We start from the raw sequence: 16373 nt of genomic DNA on the forward strand, positions 1-16373 counted from the left end.
TTAACGAAGTTATCATATGGATATGACAGTTGGTAGGTCAAAAAATCAAGGGCCATAACTCTGCTGAACAATAATGCTAACAATTGATCTCAGTCAAACTCTCAGCCCCATCAAACTGCATAGAGAAGTTTGGTTGAAATCCAGATGTGAAGGTAGTTATTTTGAGGAAACGAAAGTGGGTGGGTAAGACAATCATGCTATAATTCTGCTAATTAATTATGCAAAATGCTGATTATTGAACTCAGGGAAGGCCTCTTGTGTATTAAGCAGCATACACAATTTTAGTAGAGTTGGACCAACATTTTGGATGCAGGTTTATATGGAGGAGATTTTGTCCTAGTTCTAAGAGGTAAGTTGTATCTCAGTTCATTTATTATATATCCATTATAACCTAGCCAATTCCTCTACAGAACTTCACACCCATACATTCTGTGTAATGTTGGGGTGGGGATTCTTTCCTGGAATTTGCTTGTTTTCTTCTAATATACCTTTGACTACAGGTCAGCATTTTTGTTAATGTGATTGATGGCAGTTTCTTGTTTTTACTTTCAGAATGGAAACAGGGAAACAAGTCCAGAGTTGAACACCCCAGTGGATTATATTGTACTGCAAACTAATAATAATAATGACATTGTTCAAAAGAACAGTAACCAAACATATACATGCAAAACTCAGGGCACAGATACATGTGAGAAACACAGAACAATAGCTGATGATCAGTCCTCTACATCTAGAGGTCTGTGTCATATACATGACAGTAAAACCTGCCAAGAGCATCAGAAAAAAGAATACAGTAGTCAGTGTCCATCACTACTCTCTATTACTTATGACAGGTCTCATCATGCTATTCCAGTAGCCCCAGGCAAGTCAGCTAAAAATCCTGGTGCCTTACTTTACACAATCAATATGCCCATCACTTCCACAAAAGCAGATGAAACATCCATGGATATTACGAAAGAGGTTTCATCAAAAGATAACAAAACATTGGAGAACATAGTTCCTGAAATCTCCATTACGCCTCCTAATTATTTTTCGCAGATTCATATTGAGATAGGCAAAGACAGTCGACCAGTTAAAACAAAGGACAACTGTTTAAACATAGATAAAAGTGCTTATTCTGTGCCAGAAGGAACACAGCATCAAGAATCCATCTCTAGTCAAGCTGGGCCAAGCTGTGGAAGATTTAGAAAACTTGGTTTCAGTAATTCTCAAAATTCTCAATGGCCAGAGACCACCAGAACACAAAGCTATAGTCGAAAGCAAACTGTGATGGATGACCTTATGACCTCCGAAAAGTCATGGTATTCTCAGGTAACCCTATCAAAGGGGAGACAACCACTAAGTATGTCAACACCAATGTTGAACAAATGTGGACAGAACTCTTCTGAGGATCCTACTATATCAAACATGACTGGTGACTGGTTGCCAAGGGAACATGTAGATTCTCAGATGTATAATCTAAACATAATGTCAACAGGAGCCACCTCTTCGTATTCACTGACAAATGAAACTTTAGGATACTCGCCTCAGCAGAGAAATGAATCAGCATCTGATAACAGACCGGTCTTAAGAGACACTAGCTTGGATTACCTGAAACTAACCAAACTTGTGAATCAGCCACCCACTACCAACTTGGTAAGTTTGATTTATTGTCCAGGGTTGATGAAAGAATTACTCAGATAGTCACCAAATTTTACCCCAGAAACACTGAAATATTTTGATTATAAAGTGTCTGAATGGGTTTTGTTATGAAATTTTCTTTTCCTGATCTGGTCCTATTCAATTTCATCTATCATTGACAAGCATGTTCATTAATAAATCCACTCTTTTTTGACATTTATTGTTTGAAACAAATACAAGTATTTTTGTGCGTGCAAAATTCATATTTTTTGTTTTAAAAATGTATAGTGTCTTAACATTATTTATACAACTTAGAAAATGTATTACACTGTAGAGGTATTGTGTGACATTCAGTGACATAGAGGCAAAATTACAAAAACAGCACTGGCACCTAAATTTTCATTCATCAAATTTACCATATGCATTAGATCATCCAGCCATAAGGGAGTTTATGGTATGGCCTTATATCATTTGTGTGTAGTCCGTGGAGATTATGGTATGTCCTTGCATCCATTGTGTATAGTCCATGGAGATTATGGTATGGCCTTATATCATTTGTTTATAGTCCATGGAGATTATGGTATGGCATTGTGTGTAGTCCATGGAGATTATGGTATCGCCTTGCATCCATTATGTGTGGTCCATGGAGATGATGGTATGGCCTTGCATCCATTGTGTATAGTCCATGGAGATTATGGTATGGCCTTGCATCCATTATGTATAGTCCATGGAGATTATGGTATGGCCTTGCATCCATTATGTGTGGTCCATGGAGATTATGGTATGGCCTTGCATCATTTGTGTGTAGTCCACATTTCTGATCCAGTTTTCATCAGTCTTGCAACAAATGCTTATGTTAAATGGATCTTGGATGGACCTGATAATAAGAAGAATTCATGCATGTTAATGAGATAATCTTACACTTGCACTACTACTACTAAAGAAGACTGCTTGGTGAAACAGTCTGCTGTTAACTAAGCCAGGTGAGTGATAGTCCTGATTGGGCCTCTTGTTGGAATAAAACATTGCTGGAAATATTTTCATTAACATTGATTATTCTGACTGTTGCTAGAAACAACATAAGGTTTCATTTTTGTTGTGGCAACAATTTTAAATTTCCTTTTCCAAGATTTGTGTTATGTTATTATTTGCCAGCCATATTATGTTATAATGTCCATCTCTATCCATGATCTGTCGTTACCTAATTTTATGGATAACTTGCAATTGGGGTTAGGAAGAACTCTATCGATTTTAGATTCAAGAGCTCAAGGATCATGGTCACTGTGCCTGAGAGAAGACAAAATGTTTTATGCACAATAATGCAAGTTCTCCACAGTTAACAAACTTTGTGGATAGTTGTACATGGTTAAATAAGAACCATATTGATTTTGGGGTCGCATTCACTATTACTGAAAGAAGAGAAACTGTTTCCTCATAATAACTTGAGTTCCTTACAGTATTATCTTTTGAACCATTGTAGATGGCTTGCACCTGGGGTCAAAATCTCAAAGATTAAGGTCAAACATTTATGAGTGTAAGTGTGTGCTACAATGTATGCCGTGTGGCAGTTTATAGTGATGCCTAGCACTGGGGCATCATGTCACAGACATGTAGCATGATGTCCAACCCAGTCACATTATCCTGACACCAGACTGACGAGTCCTAACACTAACCTCTTAATGCTGAGCACATAGCAAGGCAGCTGTTAATACCATATTTTATAAGTCTTTTGTATGACTCGGCTGGGGTTCAAACCTGCAACCTCTCACATCAGAGACAGATTCTCTAACCACTAGGCCACCAGAGCAGTCAAACATTTATAACTGAAGGAAGAAAAATGTTTTCTGCTCAGTAACTTGTGGTCTGTCTCCCATCTACAGTTATGAAACCTTGTGGATGGCTTGCACTTTGGGTAAGGAAGTAGCCTCTCAATTTGGGGGTCAAGAAGTCATGGTCACTGTGGCTGAAAGGAGTAATATACATTATGTGGAATAACATTAGTTCTAGAGCACATGCTTGAAACAAACATAAGGAAGGAAGAAACCTATTGATTTTGGGTCCCAAACTTGAATAGTCAAGGTCAATGTGATTGAAAGAAAAAATATTTTCCCCACAATTTTGTTTTATCAGCATAGAAGACTGTTAAACATGGAATCTGCATATAATGTGGGCCATGGCTTACTGGATGTTCTACGGATAGTCTACTGTAACTTAGCCATGACTTACTGGATGTTCTACAGATAGTCTAGTGTAACTTAGCCATGGCTTACTGGATGTTCTACAGGTAGTCTAGTGTAACTTGGCCATGGCTTCCTGGATATTCTACAGATAGTCTAGTGTAACTTAGCCATGGCTTACTGGATGTTCTACAGGTAGTCTAGTGTAACTTGGCCATGGCTTCCTGGATATTCTACAGATAGTCTAGTGTAACTTAGCCACAGGCTTACTGGATGTTCTACAAATAGTCTAGTGTAACTTGGCAATGGCTTACTGGATATTCTACAAATAGTCTAGTGTAACATGGCCATGGCTTACTGGATGTTCTACAGATAGTCTAGTGTAACTTGGCCATGGCTTAGTGGATGTTCTACAGATAGTCTAGTGTAACTTGGCCATGGCATAGTGGATGTTCTACAGATAATCTACTGTAACTTGGCCGTGGCTTCCTGGATATTCTACCAATACAGCCTGGTGTAACTTGGCCATGACTTCCTGGATGTTCTACCAATACAGCCTGGTAATAACTTGGCCATGACTTCCTGGATGTTCTACCAATACAGCCTGGTAATAACTTGGCCATGACTTATGGATGTTCTACCAATACAGCCTGGTAATAACTTGGCCATGACTTAATGGATGTTCTACCAATACAGCCTGGTAATAACTTGGCCATGACTTCCTGGATGTTCTACCAATACAGCCTGGTAATAACTTGGCCATGGCTTATGGATGTTCTACCAATACAGCCTGGTGTAACTTGGCCATGACTTATGGATGTTCTACCAATACAGCTGGTAATAACTTGGCCATGGCTTAGGGATGTTCTACCAATACAGCCTGGTGTAACTTGGCCATGACTTATGGATGTTCTACCAATACAGTCTGGTAATAACTTGGCCATGACTTATGGATGTTCTACCAATACAGCCTGGTAATAACTTGGCCATGACTTATGGATATTCTACCAATACAGCCTGGTAATAACTTGGCCATGGCTTATGGATGTTCTACCAATACAGCCTGGTGTAACTTGGCCATGACTTATGGATGTTCTACCAATACAGCCTGGTGTAACTTGGCCATGACTTATGGATGTTCTACCAATACAGTCTGGTAATAACTTGGCCATGACTTATGGATGTTCTACCAATACAGCCTGGTAATAACTTGGCCATGACTTATGGATGTTCTACCAATACAGCCTGGTAATAACTTGGCCATGACTTATGGATATTCTACCAATACAGCCTGGTAATAACTTGGCCATGGCTTATGGATGTTCTACCAATACAGCCTGGTGTAACTTGGCCATGACTTATGGATGTTCTACCAATACAGCCTGGTAATAACTTGGCCATGACTTATGGATATTCTACCAATACAGCCTGGTAATAACTTGGCCATGGCTTATGGATGTTCTACCAATACAGCCTGGTGTAACTTGGCCATGACTTATGGATGTTCTACCAATACAGCCTGGTGTAACTTGGCCATGACTTATGGATGTTCTACCAATACAGTCTGGTAATAACTTGGCCATGACTTATGGATATTCTACCAATACAGCCTGGTAATAACTTGGCCATGACTTATGGATGTTCTACCAATACAGCCTGATGTAACTTGGCCATGACTTCCAGGATGTTCTACCAATACAGCCTGGTAATAACTTGGCCATGACTTATGGATGTTCTACCAATACAGTCTGGTAATAACTTGGCCATGACTTATGGATGTTCTACCAATACAGCCTGGTAATAACTTGGCCATGACTTCCTGGATGTTCTACCAATACAGCCTGGTAATAACTTGGCCATGACTTATGGATGTTCTACCAATACAGCCTGATGTAACCTGGCCATGACTTCCTGGATGTTCTGCAAAATATAGAGCTTTCTAGCTGTTGTAAGTATTGACATAAATCAGCAAGAGAATGTATAATTCAGGTCCAATGTGGGAAAGATATGAGTGTATCAAGATCATACTATCTCAGTTATAGGCCAGCAAATAACAACTTCTAACACTGAAAATGTTATTTATGACCTGCTTTGAATCATACTTGATAATTAGACTTATGTCATGACATTGGATGACTAGTGCATTAAGAAGTAAAACATATATGGAACATTAATCATTTCCCATCTTTTATATTTGCAAGGATTGGGAATACTTTGATTTTCCTTATTTTGTCTCTGAGTTAAAAGTATTTTCCGCTAATCTTGGCTACAAGTAAGTCTGTTGGTAAGGTATATTTTGGTATATTTTTTTTAGAAGGTATAATTAACACTTTTCTCAGTTTGTTACTAGTAGCTTTGAACCTGGTTTTTCTGGACCTATAATTACATAATTACTTGGTCTGTTGGTCACAGGGATTAGCAAGCAATGGGGTCTCTCTCAATGCCCCCCCCCCCCAATAATTTAGCAAACAATGGGGTCTCTCCAGGAAAAGTTTCTAAAAAATCTTTTATCTATTTGATGAAAATTTCTGAAAATACCAGTTAGAACAGCCTTTGTTCTGAAATTATAATTGTTGTTTATCATCTACAATGTATACCAGTGATTTGAACTTGGTAGCAGATAACCACATGTGGAGCAAAGAGGTGAGTTGAAATAATGTTTATCTTTGAGTTCATTTTAATTTTGATACTCAATATATTTTTTAAACAAACTAATAACTGCAAATTCTATAATGATATGCATTTTCAGTAATAGTATTCTCACACCCAACAATTTTTTTTGTACCCACTTACCAGTTTTAAAAACAAAAAGCATACAGGTTATAAAAAGATGCAGAAAACATAGTCCTTTTTAAATCATAAATTTCTATCCTGATTGTTGCTAGGTGGTTGCTCAGACTCTCAGCTTGTTGGCATTTCAAGTCCACGAATTGCTGAATGATTGTCACTAGGGGGTTGCTTAGACTGACAGCTTGTTGGCATTTCAAATCCACAAATTGCTGAATGATTGATGTGTATTTTCTCATATCCTTGATGTTTTACCTTCTTAAAATCAGTAGGGAGGGTACAAACAAACAGGAGGGGGTGCAGATACTCTTGAATTATGTTGGAAAATTTCAGATATATAAATCTAATTGAGCAATGAGTAATTAAAAATTGAAGCATGTCTCTAATATGTATTGTTACATATATGATGCATAGTTTAGTTATTTGACAGAATAGGATTGTCTTATAACTATGGTTGACTTAAACACCCTAAGATTGCCTTATACTTATAATTGGGTTAAACACCGTAAGATTGCCTTATACTTATAATTGGGTTAAACACCCTAAGATTGCCTTATACTTATAATTGGGTTAAACACCCTAAGATTGCCTTATACTTATAATTGGGTTAAACACCCTAAGATTGCCTTATAATTATAATTGGGTTAAACACCCTAAGATTGCCTTATAATTGGGTTAAACACCCTAAGATTGCCGTATAATTATGTTTGGGTTAAACATCCTAAGATTGAAATATATTTGGGTTAAACACCCAAAGATTGCTTTATAATTATGGTTGGTTTAAACACTCTAAGATTGCCTGGCAAATGCACTTAGATCAAGCAAAATGCTGTTAATTTCAAAGTATTTATGTTGCTAAACATATACATGTGATATTTGCGAATTACCAAACTGAGGCTTTTGATATCAGAGTACTATAGTCAGAGGCTTGACATCCGAGTACTAGACTCAGATTAGACTGAATACATATTATGTGAGATCTATGTAATATGTGATATCTGTTGTCTGTGTTAAGGATTTTGTACAATGTACACACAATAATGACTTTAATGACCTAATGTACACTGTACACACAATAATGACTGTAATGACCTAATGTACAATGTACACACAATACTGACTTTAATGACTTAATGTACACTGTACACACAATAATGACTGTAATGACCTAATGTACAATGTACACACAATACTGACTTTAATGACCTAATGTACAATGTACACACAGTAATGATTGTAATGACCTAAGGTACACTGTACACACAATACTGACTTTAATGACCTAATGTACAATGTACACACAATAATGACTGTAATGACCTAATGTACAATGTACACACAATACTGACTTTAATGACTTAATGTACACTGTGCACACAATAATGACTGTAATGACCTAATGTACAATGTACACACAATACTGACTTTAATGACCTAATGTACAATGTACACACAGTAATGATTGTAATGACCTAAGGTACAATGTACACACAATACTGACTTTAATGACCTAATGTACAATGTACACACAGTAATGATTGTAATGACCTAATGTACACTGTACACACAATAATGACTGTAATGACCTAATGTACAATGTACACACAATACTGACTTTAATGACTTAATGTACACTGTACACACAATAATGACTGTAATGACCTAATGTACAATGTACACACAATACTGACTTTAATGACCTAATGTACGGTTTACACACAGTAATGATTGTAATGACCTAAGGTACAATGTACACACAATAATGACTGTAATGACCTGATGTGTACTGTACACACAATAATGACTTTAATGATCTAATGTACAATGTACACACAATAATGACATTAATGACCTAATGTACAATTTACACAAGCAACTTGTTCAAAAAAAATTAAAAAAACATTTGCAAGGTCTGATCTTTTGATTCAGATTACCATTAGAAGAAAATCGTAGCTTAAGAATTTTATTATTCTTTGTGAAATCAAACTTGGGTCATGGGGCTGTTAGACAGTCCAAAATTCTTTCTGTTTCCCACACTGCGAGACACACATAGATATGAATAAAGTGACATTTTATTTCAGGTCTGCATCCGCATCCTTCTCTTGAAGTTTATGTTGCTGTCATTATTTCAAGAAATCCAAGTAATGGCTTTCTTTGCCTTCTCTACATGCAACCATTTTTTAAATGGACCAGTCTTTTATTATTTTAGGTATAAGAGGTTTCTATGCCTACTTTATTTTTCAGATGATCACATTGGGAGGTAAAATCCCGATGTTGAAGTATCATCACAGACATTACCATAAGAAATTGCATTTAATTGAGAGGCGGAAGGTAAGTCTGACACTGAATTATTGGCCTATCAACAAAACTGTTAGAACTCCTGAGTATTATAAGAAATTTATTTTCTTATCGATCGATTTCACGGCATGGTAAAAAAAAATAATTTTGTAAGTGCTTAAATTCATGGATTGGAGAAGCATTCCTATCATTTTCAGAACAGGATTGATGATTGTTGGGTCTTTAAAGTCAAGGTATGTAGTAAAAAAGTTCTACAGAACTTGGTACCCATGATATTTGACAGATTGGTACCCATGATATTTGACAAATTGATACCCATGATATTTGACAGATTGGTACCCATGATATTTGACAAATTGATACCCATGATATTTGACAGATTGGTACCCATGATATTTGACACATAGGTATTTATGAATAATAGTGATTGATATTGTATCATGTTCAATAGAAAGTGACTGTAATACAGAGGTTTTGGATTCAGCTGTTGGCCAGGTTACCATGGGGCAGCTGCATGGTTGTGTCCTGTGGAAAAGGCTTATGTCTACCATTTCCTGGTATAGACAGCAATGTGTTAACAGTAATGTTGAAACCAAGGAAAAGAGTCTGTCTTCACATGTGTATGTATGTCAATATGTAGATTCAAGATCTGTTTTAGAATAAGCTTAACACTCTCACTGCTGCATTCAGTGCAGTGAAGTTGACAGTTTATATAGTTTTGAAACTTCATGTGTGTATTTCATGCTTTGGTGATTGTATTAACTTTTTGCATTTGGTTCTGTTTTCCTGACACTGTTATATAGATATCTAGACATGTAACTTAATGGGTCTGTTTTCCTGATATATGTATGTCTAGTCATGTAACTTAATGGGTCTGTTTTCCTGACACTTTTATATATATCTAGTCATGTAACTTAATGGTTTGTTTTCCTGACACATGTATATTTAGTCATGTAACTTAATGGGTCTGTTTTCCTGACACTTTCATATATATCTAGTCATGTAACTTAATGGGTCTGTTTTCCTGACACTGTTATATAATGGGTCTGTTTTCCTGACACTGCTGTATATATATCTAGTCATGTAACTTAATGGGTCTGTTTTCCTGACACTGTTGTATATATCTAGTCATGTAACTTAATGGGTCTGTTTTCCTGACACTGTTGTATATATATCTAGTCATGTAACTTAATGGGTCTGTTTTCCTGACACTGTTGTATATATCTAGTCATGTAACTTAATGGGTCTGTTTTCCTGACACTGTTGTATATATATCTAGTCATGTAGCTTAATGGGTCTGTTTTCCTGACACTGTTATATATATCTAGTCATGTAACTTAATGGGTCTGTTTTCCTGACACTGTTATATATATCTAGTCATGTAACTTAATGGGTCTGTTTTCCTGACACTGTTGTATATATATCTAGTCATGTAGCTTAATGGGTCTGTTTTCCTGACACTGTTATATATATCTAGTCATGTAACTTAATGGGTCTGTTTTCCTGACACTGTTGTATATATATCTAGTCATGTAACTTAATGGGTCTGTTTTCCTGACACTGTTGTATATATCTAGTCATGTAACTTAATGGGTCTGTTTTCATGACACTGTTGTATATATATCTAGTCATGTAGCTTAATGGGTCTGTTTTCCTGACACTGTTATATATATCTAGTCATGTAACTTAATGGGTCTGTTTTCCTGACACTGTTGTATATATATCTAGTCATGTAACTTAATGGGTCTGTTTTCCTGACACTGTTATATATATCTAGTCATGTAACTTAATGGGTCTGTTTTCCTGACACTGTTGTATATATATCTAGTCATGTAACTTAATGGGTCTGTTTTCCTGACACTGTTGTATATATCTAGTCATGTAACTTAATGGGTCTGTTTTCCTGACACTGTTATATATATCTAGTCATGTAACTTAATGGGTCTGTTTTCCTGACACTGTTGTATATATATCTAGTCATATAGCTTAATGGGTCTGTTTTCCTGACACTGTTGTATATATCTAGTCATGTAACTTAATGGGTCTGTTTTCCTGACACTGTTGTATATATATCTAGTCATGTAGCTTAATGGGTCTGTTTTCCTGACACTTTTATATATATCTAGTCATGTAACTTAATGGTTTGTTTTCCTGACACATGTATATTTAGTCATGTAACTTAATGGGTCTGTTTTCCTGACACTTTCATATATATCTAGTCATGTAACTTAATGGGTCTGTTTTCCTGACACTGTTATATAATGGGTCTGTTTTCCTGACACTGCTGTATATATATCTAGTCATGTAACTTAATGGGTCTGTTTTCCTGACACTGTTGTATATATCTAGTCATGTAACTTAATGGGTCTGTTTTCCTGACACTGTTGTATATATATCTAGTCATGTAACTTAATGGGTCTGTTTTCCTGACACTGTTGTATATATCTAGTCATGTAACTTAATGGGTCTGTTTTCCTGACACTGTTGTATATATATCTAGTCATGTAGCTTAATGGGTCTGTTTTCCTGACACTGTTATATATATCTAGTCATGTAACTTAATGGGTTTGTTTTCCTGACACTGTTGTATATATATCTAGTCATGTAACTTAATGGGTCTGTTTTCCTGACACTGTTATATATATCTAGTCATGTAACTTAATGGGTCTGTTTTCCTGACACTGTTGTATATATATCTAGTCATGTAACTTAATGGGTCTGTTTTCCTGACACTGTTGTATATATATCTAGTCATGTAACTTAATGGGTCTGTTTTCCTGACACTGTTGTATATATCTAGTCATGTAACTTAATGGGTCTGTTTTCCTGACACTGTTATATATATCTAGTCATGTAACTTAATGGGTCTGTTTTCCTGACACTGTTGTATATATATCTAGTCATGTAGCTTAATGGGTCTGTTTTCCTGACACTGTTGTATATATCTAGTCATGTAACTTAATGGGTCTGTTTTCCTGACACTGTTGTATATATATCTAGTCATGTAGCTTAATGGGTCTGTTTTCCTGACACTGTTATATATATCTAGTCATGTAGCTTAATGGGTCTGTTTTCCTGACACTGTTATATATATCTAGTCATGTAACTTAATGGGTCTGTTTTCCTGACACTGTTGTATATATCTAGTCATGTAACTTAATGGGTCTGTTTTCCTGACACTGTTATATATATCTAGTCATGTAACTTAATGGGTCTGTTTTCCTGACACTGTTGTATATATATCTAGTCATGTAGCTTAATGGGTCTGTTTTCCTGACACTGTTGTATATATATCTAGTCATGTAACTTAATGGGTCTGTTTTCCTGACACTGTTGTATATATATCTAGTCATGTAGCTTAATGGGTCTGTTTTCCTGACACTGTTATATATATCTAGTCATGTAACTTAATGGGTCTGTTTTCCTGACACTGTTGTATATATATCTAGTCATGTAACTTAATGGGTCTGTTTTCCTGACACTGTTGTATATATCTAGTCATGTAACTTAATGGGTCTGTTTTCCTGACACTGTTGTATATATATCTAGTCATGTAGCTTAATGGGTCTGTTTTCCTGACACTGTTATATATATCTAGTCATGTAACTTAATGGGTCTGTTTTCCTGACACTGTTGTTTATATATCTAGTCATGTAACTTAATGGGTCTGTTTTCCTGACACTGTTATATATATCTAGTCATGTAACTTAATGAGTCTGTTTTCCTGACACTGTTGTATATATATCTAGTCATGTAACTTAATGGATCTGTTTTCCTGACACTGTTGTATATATCTAGTCATGTAACTTAATGGGTCTGTTTTCCTGACACTGTTATATATATCTAGTCATGTAACTTAATGGGTCTGTTTTCCTGACACTGTTGTATATATATCTAGTCATGTAGCTTAATGGGTCTGTTTTCCTGACACTGTTGTATATATCTAGTCATGTAACTTAATGGGTCTGTTTTCCTGACACTGTTGTAAATATATCTAGTCATGTAGCTTAATGGGTCTGTTTTCCTGACACTGTTGTATATATCTAGTCATGTAACTTAATGGGTCTGTTTTCCTGACACTGTTGTAAATATATCTAGTCATGTAGCTTAATGGGTCTGTTTTCCTGACACTTTTATATATATCTAGTCATGTAACTTAATGGTTTGTTTTCCTGACACATGTATATTTAGTCATGTAACTTAATGGGTCTGTTTTCCTGACACTTTCATATATATCTAGTCATGTAACTTAATGGGTCTGTTTTCCTGACACTGTTATATAATGGGTCTGTTTTCCTGACACTGCTGTATATATATCTAGTCATGTAACTTAATGGGTCTGTTTTCCTGACACTGTTGTATATATCTAGTCATGTAACTTAATGGGTCTGTTTTCCTGACACTGTTGTATATATATCTAGTCATGTAACTTAATGGGTCTGTTTTCCTGACACTGTTGTATATATCTAGTCATGTAACTTAATGGGTCTGTTTTCCTGACACTGTTGTATATATATCTAGTCATGTAGCTTAATGGGTCTGTTTTCCTGACACTGTTATATATATCTAGTCATGTAACTTAATGGGTCTGTTTTCCTGACACTGTTATATATATCTAGTCATGTAACTTAATGGGTCTGTTTTCCTGACACTGTTGTATATATATCTAGTCATGTAACTTAATGGGTCTGTTTTCCTGACACTGTTATATATATCTAGTCATGTAACTTAATGGGTCTGTTTTCCTGACACTGTTGTATATATATCTAGTCATGTAGCTTAATGGGTCTGTTTTCCTGACACTGTTGTATATATCTAGTCATGTAACTTAATGGGTCTGTTTTCCTGACACTGTTGTATATATATCTAGTCATGTAGCTTAATGGGTCTGTTTTCCTGACACTGTTATATATATCTAGTCATGTAGCTTAATGGGTCTGTTTTCCTGACACTGTTATATATATCTAGTCATGTAACTTAATGGGTCTGTTTTCCTGACACTGTTATATATATCTAGTCATGTAACTTAATGGGTCTGTTTTCCTGACACTGTTGTATATATATCTAGTCATGTAGCTTAATGGGTCTGTTTTCCTGACACTTTTATATATATATATATATATATATATATATATATATATATATATATATATAGTCATGTAACTTAATGGTTTGTTTTTCTGATACATGTATATTTAGTCATGTAACTTAATGGGTCTGTTTTCCTGACAATGTTATGTATATCTAGACGTGTAACTTAATGGGTCTTTTCATCTTGGAGGCTTTCTACTTAACCATGTGCAAAAAGTAGGTCATAGTGATGAAATTTTTATGCTCCAATACTTAGGATAAATTTTTGCATTCAACCCAGCTGTATGTACAGTCATGCAGTTTGTTGGATGTATTTTAGAGGGTGCTATTCACCAGGGCTAAAGTGGGTTATAGTGACTTACTTTTCATACTCAAGTGATTTTTCAAGGATTTTGGATTATGCCAAGTCACATCAGGCAAAACGAGGCATTTTGCAATATTCTTATTCAATTATTTTACACATATTATTACTTTTGACAAAGACCATGTTAAGCTGGACTGAATGCAACCAAATTTGGCAGATACCATCCTGGCATGAAGAGATTGGGAATTTGTGCAAATTTGTTTGCTCTTCCTCTATCAAATATAACCACCAATATCAAATATGGAAAAACTATTAAGTGACCTTGAAACTGGTGATCAGAATTGTCCCTATTTAAAGATTTGTACAAATAGTGCCAATCTGCCTATTTGAAGATTTGTACAGATAGTCCCAATCTATTTGAAGATTTGTACAAATAATGGCAATCTGTTTGAAGATTTGTACATATAGTGCCAATCTGCTTATTTGAAGATTTGTACAAACAGTGCCAATCTGCCTATTTGAAGATTTGTACAGATAGTGCCAATCTATTTGAAGATTTGTACAAATAACAGCAATCTGTTTGAAGATTTGTACAAATAGTGCCAATCTGCTATTTGAAGATTTGTACAAATAGTGCCAATCTACCTATTTGAAGATTTGTACAAATAGTGCCAATCTACCTATTTGAAGATTTGTACAAATAGTGCCAATCTATTTGAAGATTTGTACAAATAGTGCCAATCTGCCTATTTGAAGATTTGTACAAATGGTGCCAATCTGCTGTAACTATGACAACTCTTGCTAAAAGAAGAAAAACCTCACTTACAAGTCAACCTTTTTCACTGAAAATTTTATTTATGCAAAAGGGTCGTCTTATAAGCGCAACATAAATAAATGAATAATCTACAGGTTATGTTTGAAACTCAAGATGTTTGCAGTACATAAAAATACTGTTATTTCAAATATTTTTTTTGTTTCTATGCCACTATTCCCATTCAGAAATGTGATTATTGTATGTTCTGTGTTTTTATCCATTTCATGACAGCATTCATTACACATTAATTGTATCTACAGTTATTTGCATTTTAAGATATTATGGGTAATTAAATACTACCTGCCACAAAGTGAAGTGCCGGTCAGTGTTGTTTACCATGGGTATTTACTAGCATATATATTGCATCCTATTTCATGCAAGTCCTAACAACCTGTACTTTAATTAATATTTGTTTTGCTGTATAAACAATGTGTTTCCTGCCATAACAATTTTGATTTAAGTTTATATTTTGCTTGTAAAGGCAGCACTGACTTGTTTTCAAGCTGACAACCCTTTTGATAAAGCTGCAAATTTACTGCATGCACTACAAGATTTGAGCAACTCGGAGAGAAAACACCGTCATAGAGGCCTTTTATTTTTTGAATAAGGATGTTAATGTGCCTGCTAATACCGATGTTGATTCACAAACAAGAGAAACATTGAAACAGTTGCTTTCATATGCAGTTAACAGCATTGGAAGAATTTCTACAGTTAGCCTTGCTGAGATTTTCTGGTTAACTGCTTCAAGACATGCATTTGGATATTTTAATCAGATGGCAGCCAGGTAAATGATCTCAGGCCTGCTTGTTTGTTTATATTCCCCATGCAATTAATTCCTTCATTTTTGAGACCAAATCCCCCATAATTTTGAAAAACCAAACAAATAGAGATGTTGTTAAGTTATTTTCTGTTTTCAGCGGCTGGAGGAAGAGTCACAGCTGGTTCAGCATGCATTACAGAAATACAAGGTGGAACTTACATTCATGGAGACTGCATTCTTCAACACTTACCAAACCGCATATGAGGAACTTTCAGAGGAAGAAAGGTATCATGCTGCAATATCATGTATACAGAAACTAAATATACACAGCAGCCACCATTCTTGACTCACCAGTGTAAGCATGGTGAGATAGAGAATCGCATTCATCATGGGAACAGCTTCATCCTCATAAAGAATGTGCAGGTTTCACATTTATCATCACCCTCATAAAAAATGTGAAGCTTTCACATGTATCATCATCCTCAAAAAATGTGAAGGTTTCAAATTTATCATCATCCTCAT

The 16373-nt window shown here is 35.4% G+C and overlaps 1 protein-coding gene across 5 annotated transcripts in view; it reads left to right on the forward strand.

The window, feature by feature from the left end:
- The window catches only part of LOC149790573 (uncharacterized), a 199077-nt gene that overhangs the window by 153495 nt on the left and 29209 nt on the right, over window positions 1–16373 (forward strand). For all 5 annotated transcript variants that reach the window (XM_089972651.1, XM_089972648.1, XM_089972650.1 and 2 more), the window contains 3 exons: window positions 553–1635; window positions 8829–8915; window positions 16009–16136. In XM_089972651.1, coding sequence (XP_089828777.1) covers window positions 553–1635; window positions 8829–8915; window positions 16009–16136 — 1298 coding nt within the window. The remainder of the gene's footprint in view (window positions 1–552; window positions 1636–8828; window positions 8916–16008; window positions 16137–16373) is intronic.

This window comes from Sinohyriopsis cumingii, chromosome 10 (assembly GCF_028554795.1).
Source record: "Sinohyriopsis cumingii isolate HCF-2022 chromosome 10, ASM2855479v2, whole genome shotgun sequence".
Lineage (NCBI taxonomy): Eukaryota > Metazoa > Mollusca > Bivalvia > Unionida > Unionidae > Sinohyriopsis > Sinohyriopsis cumingii.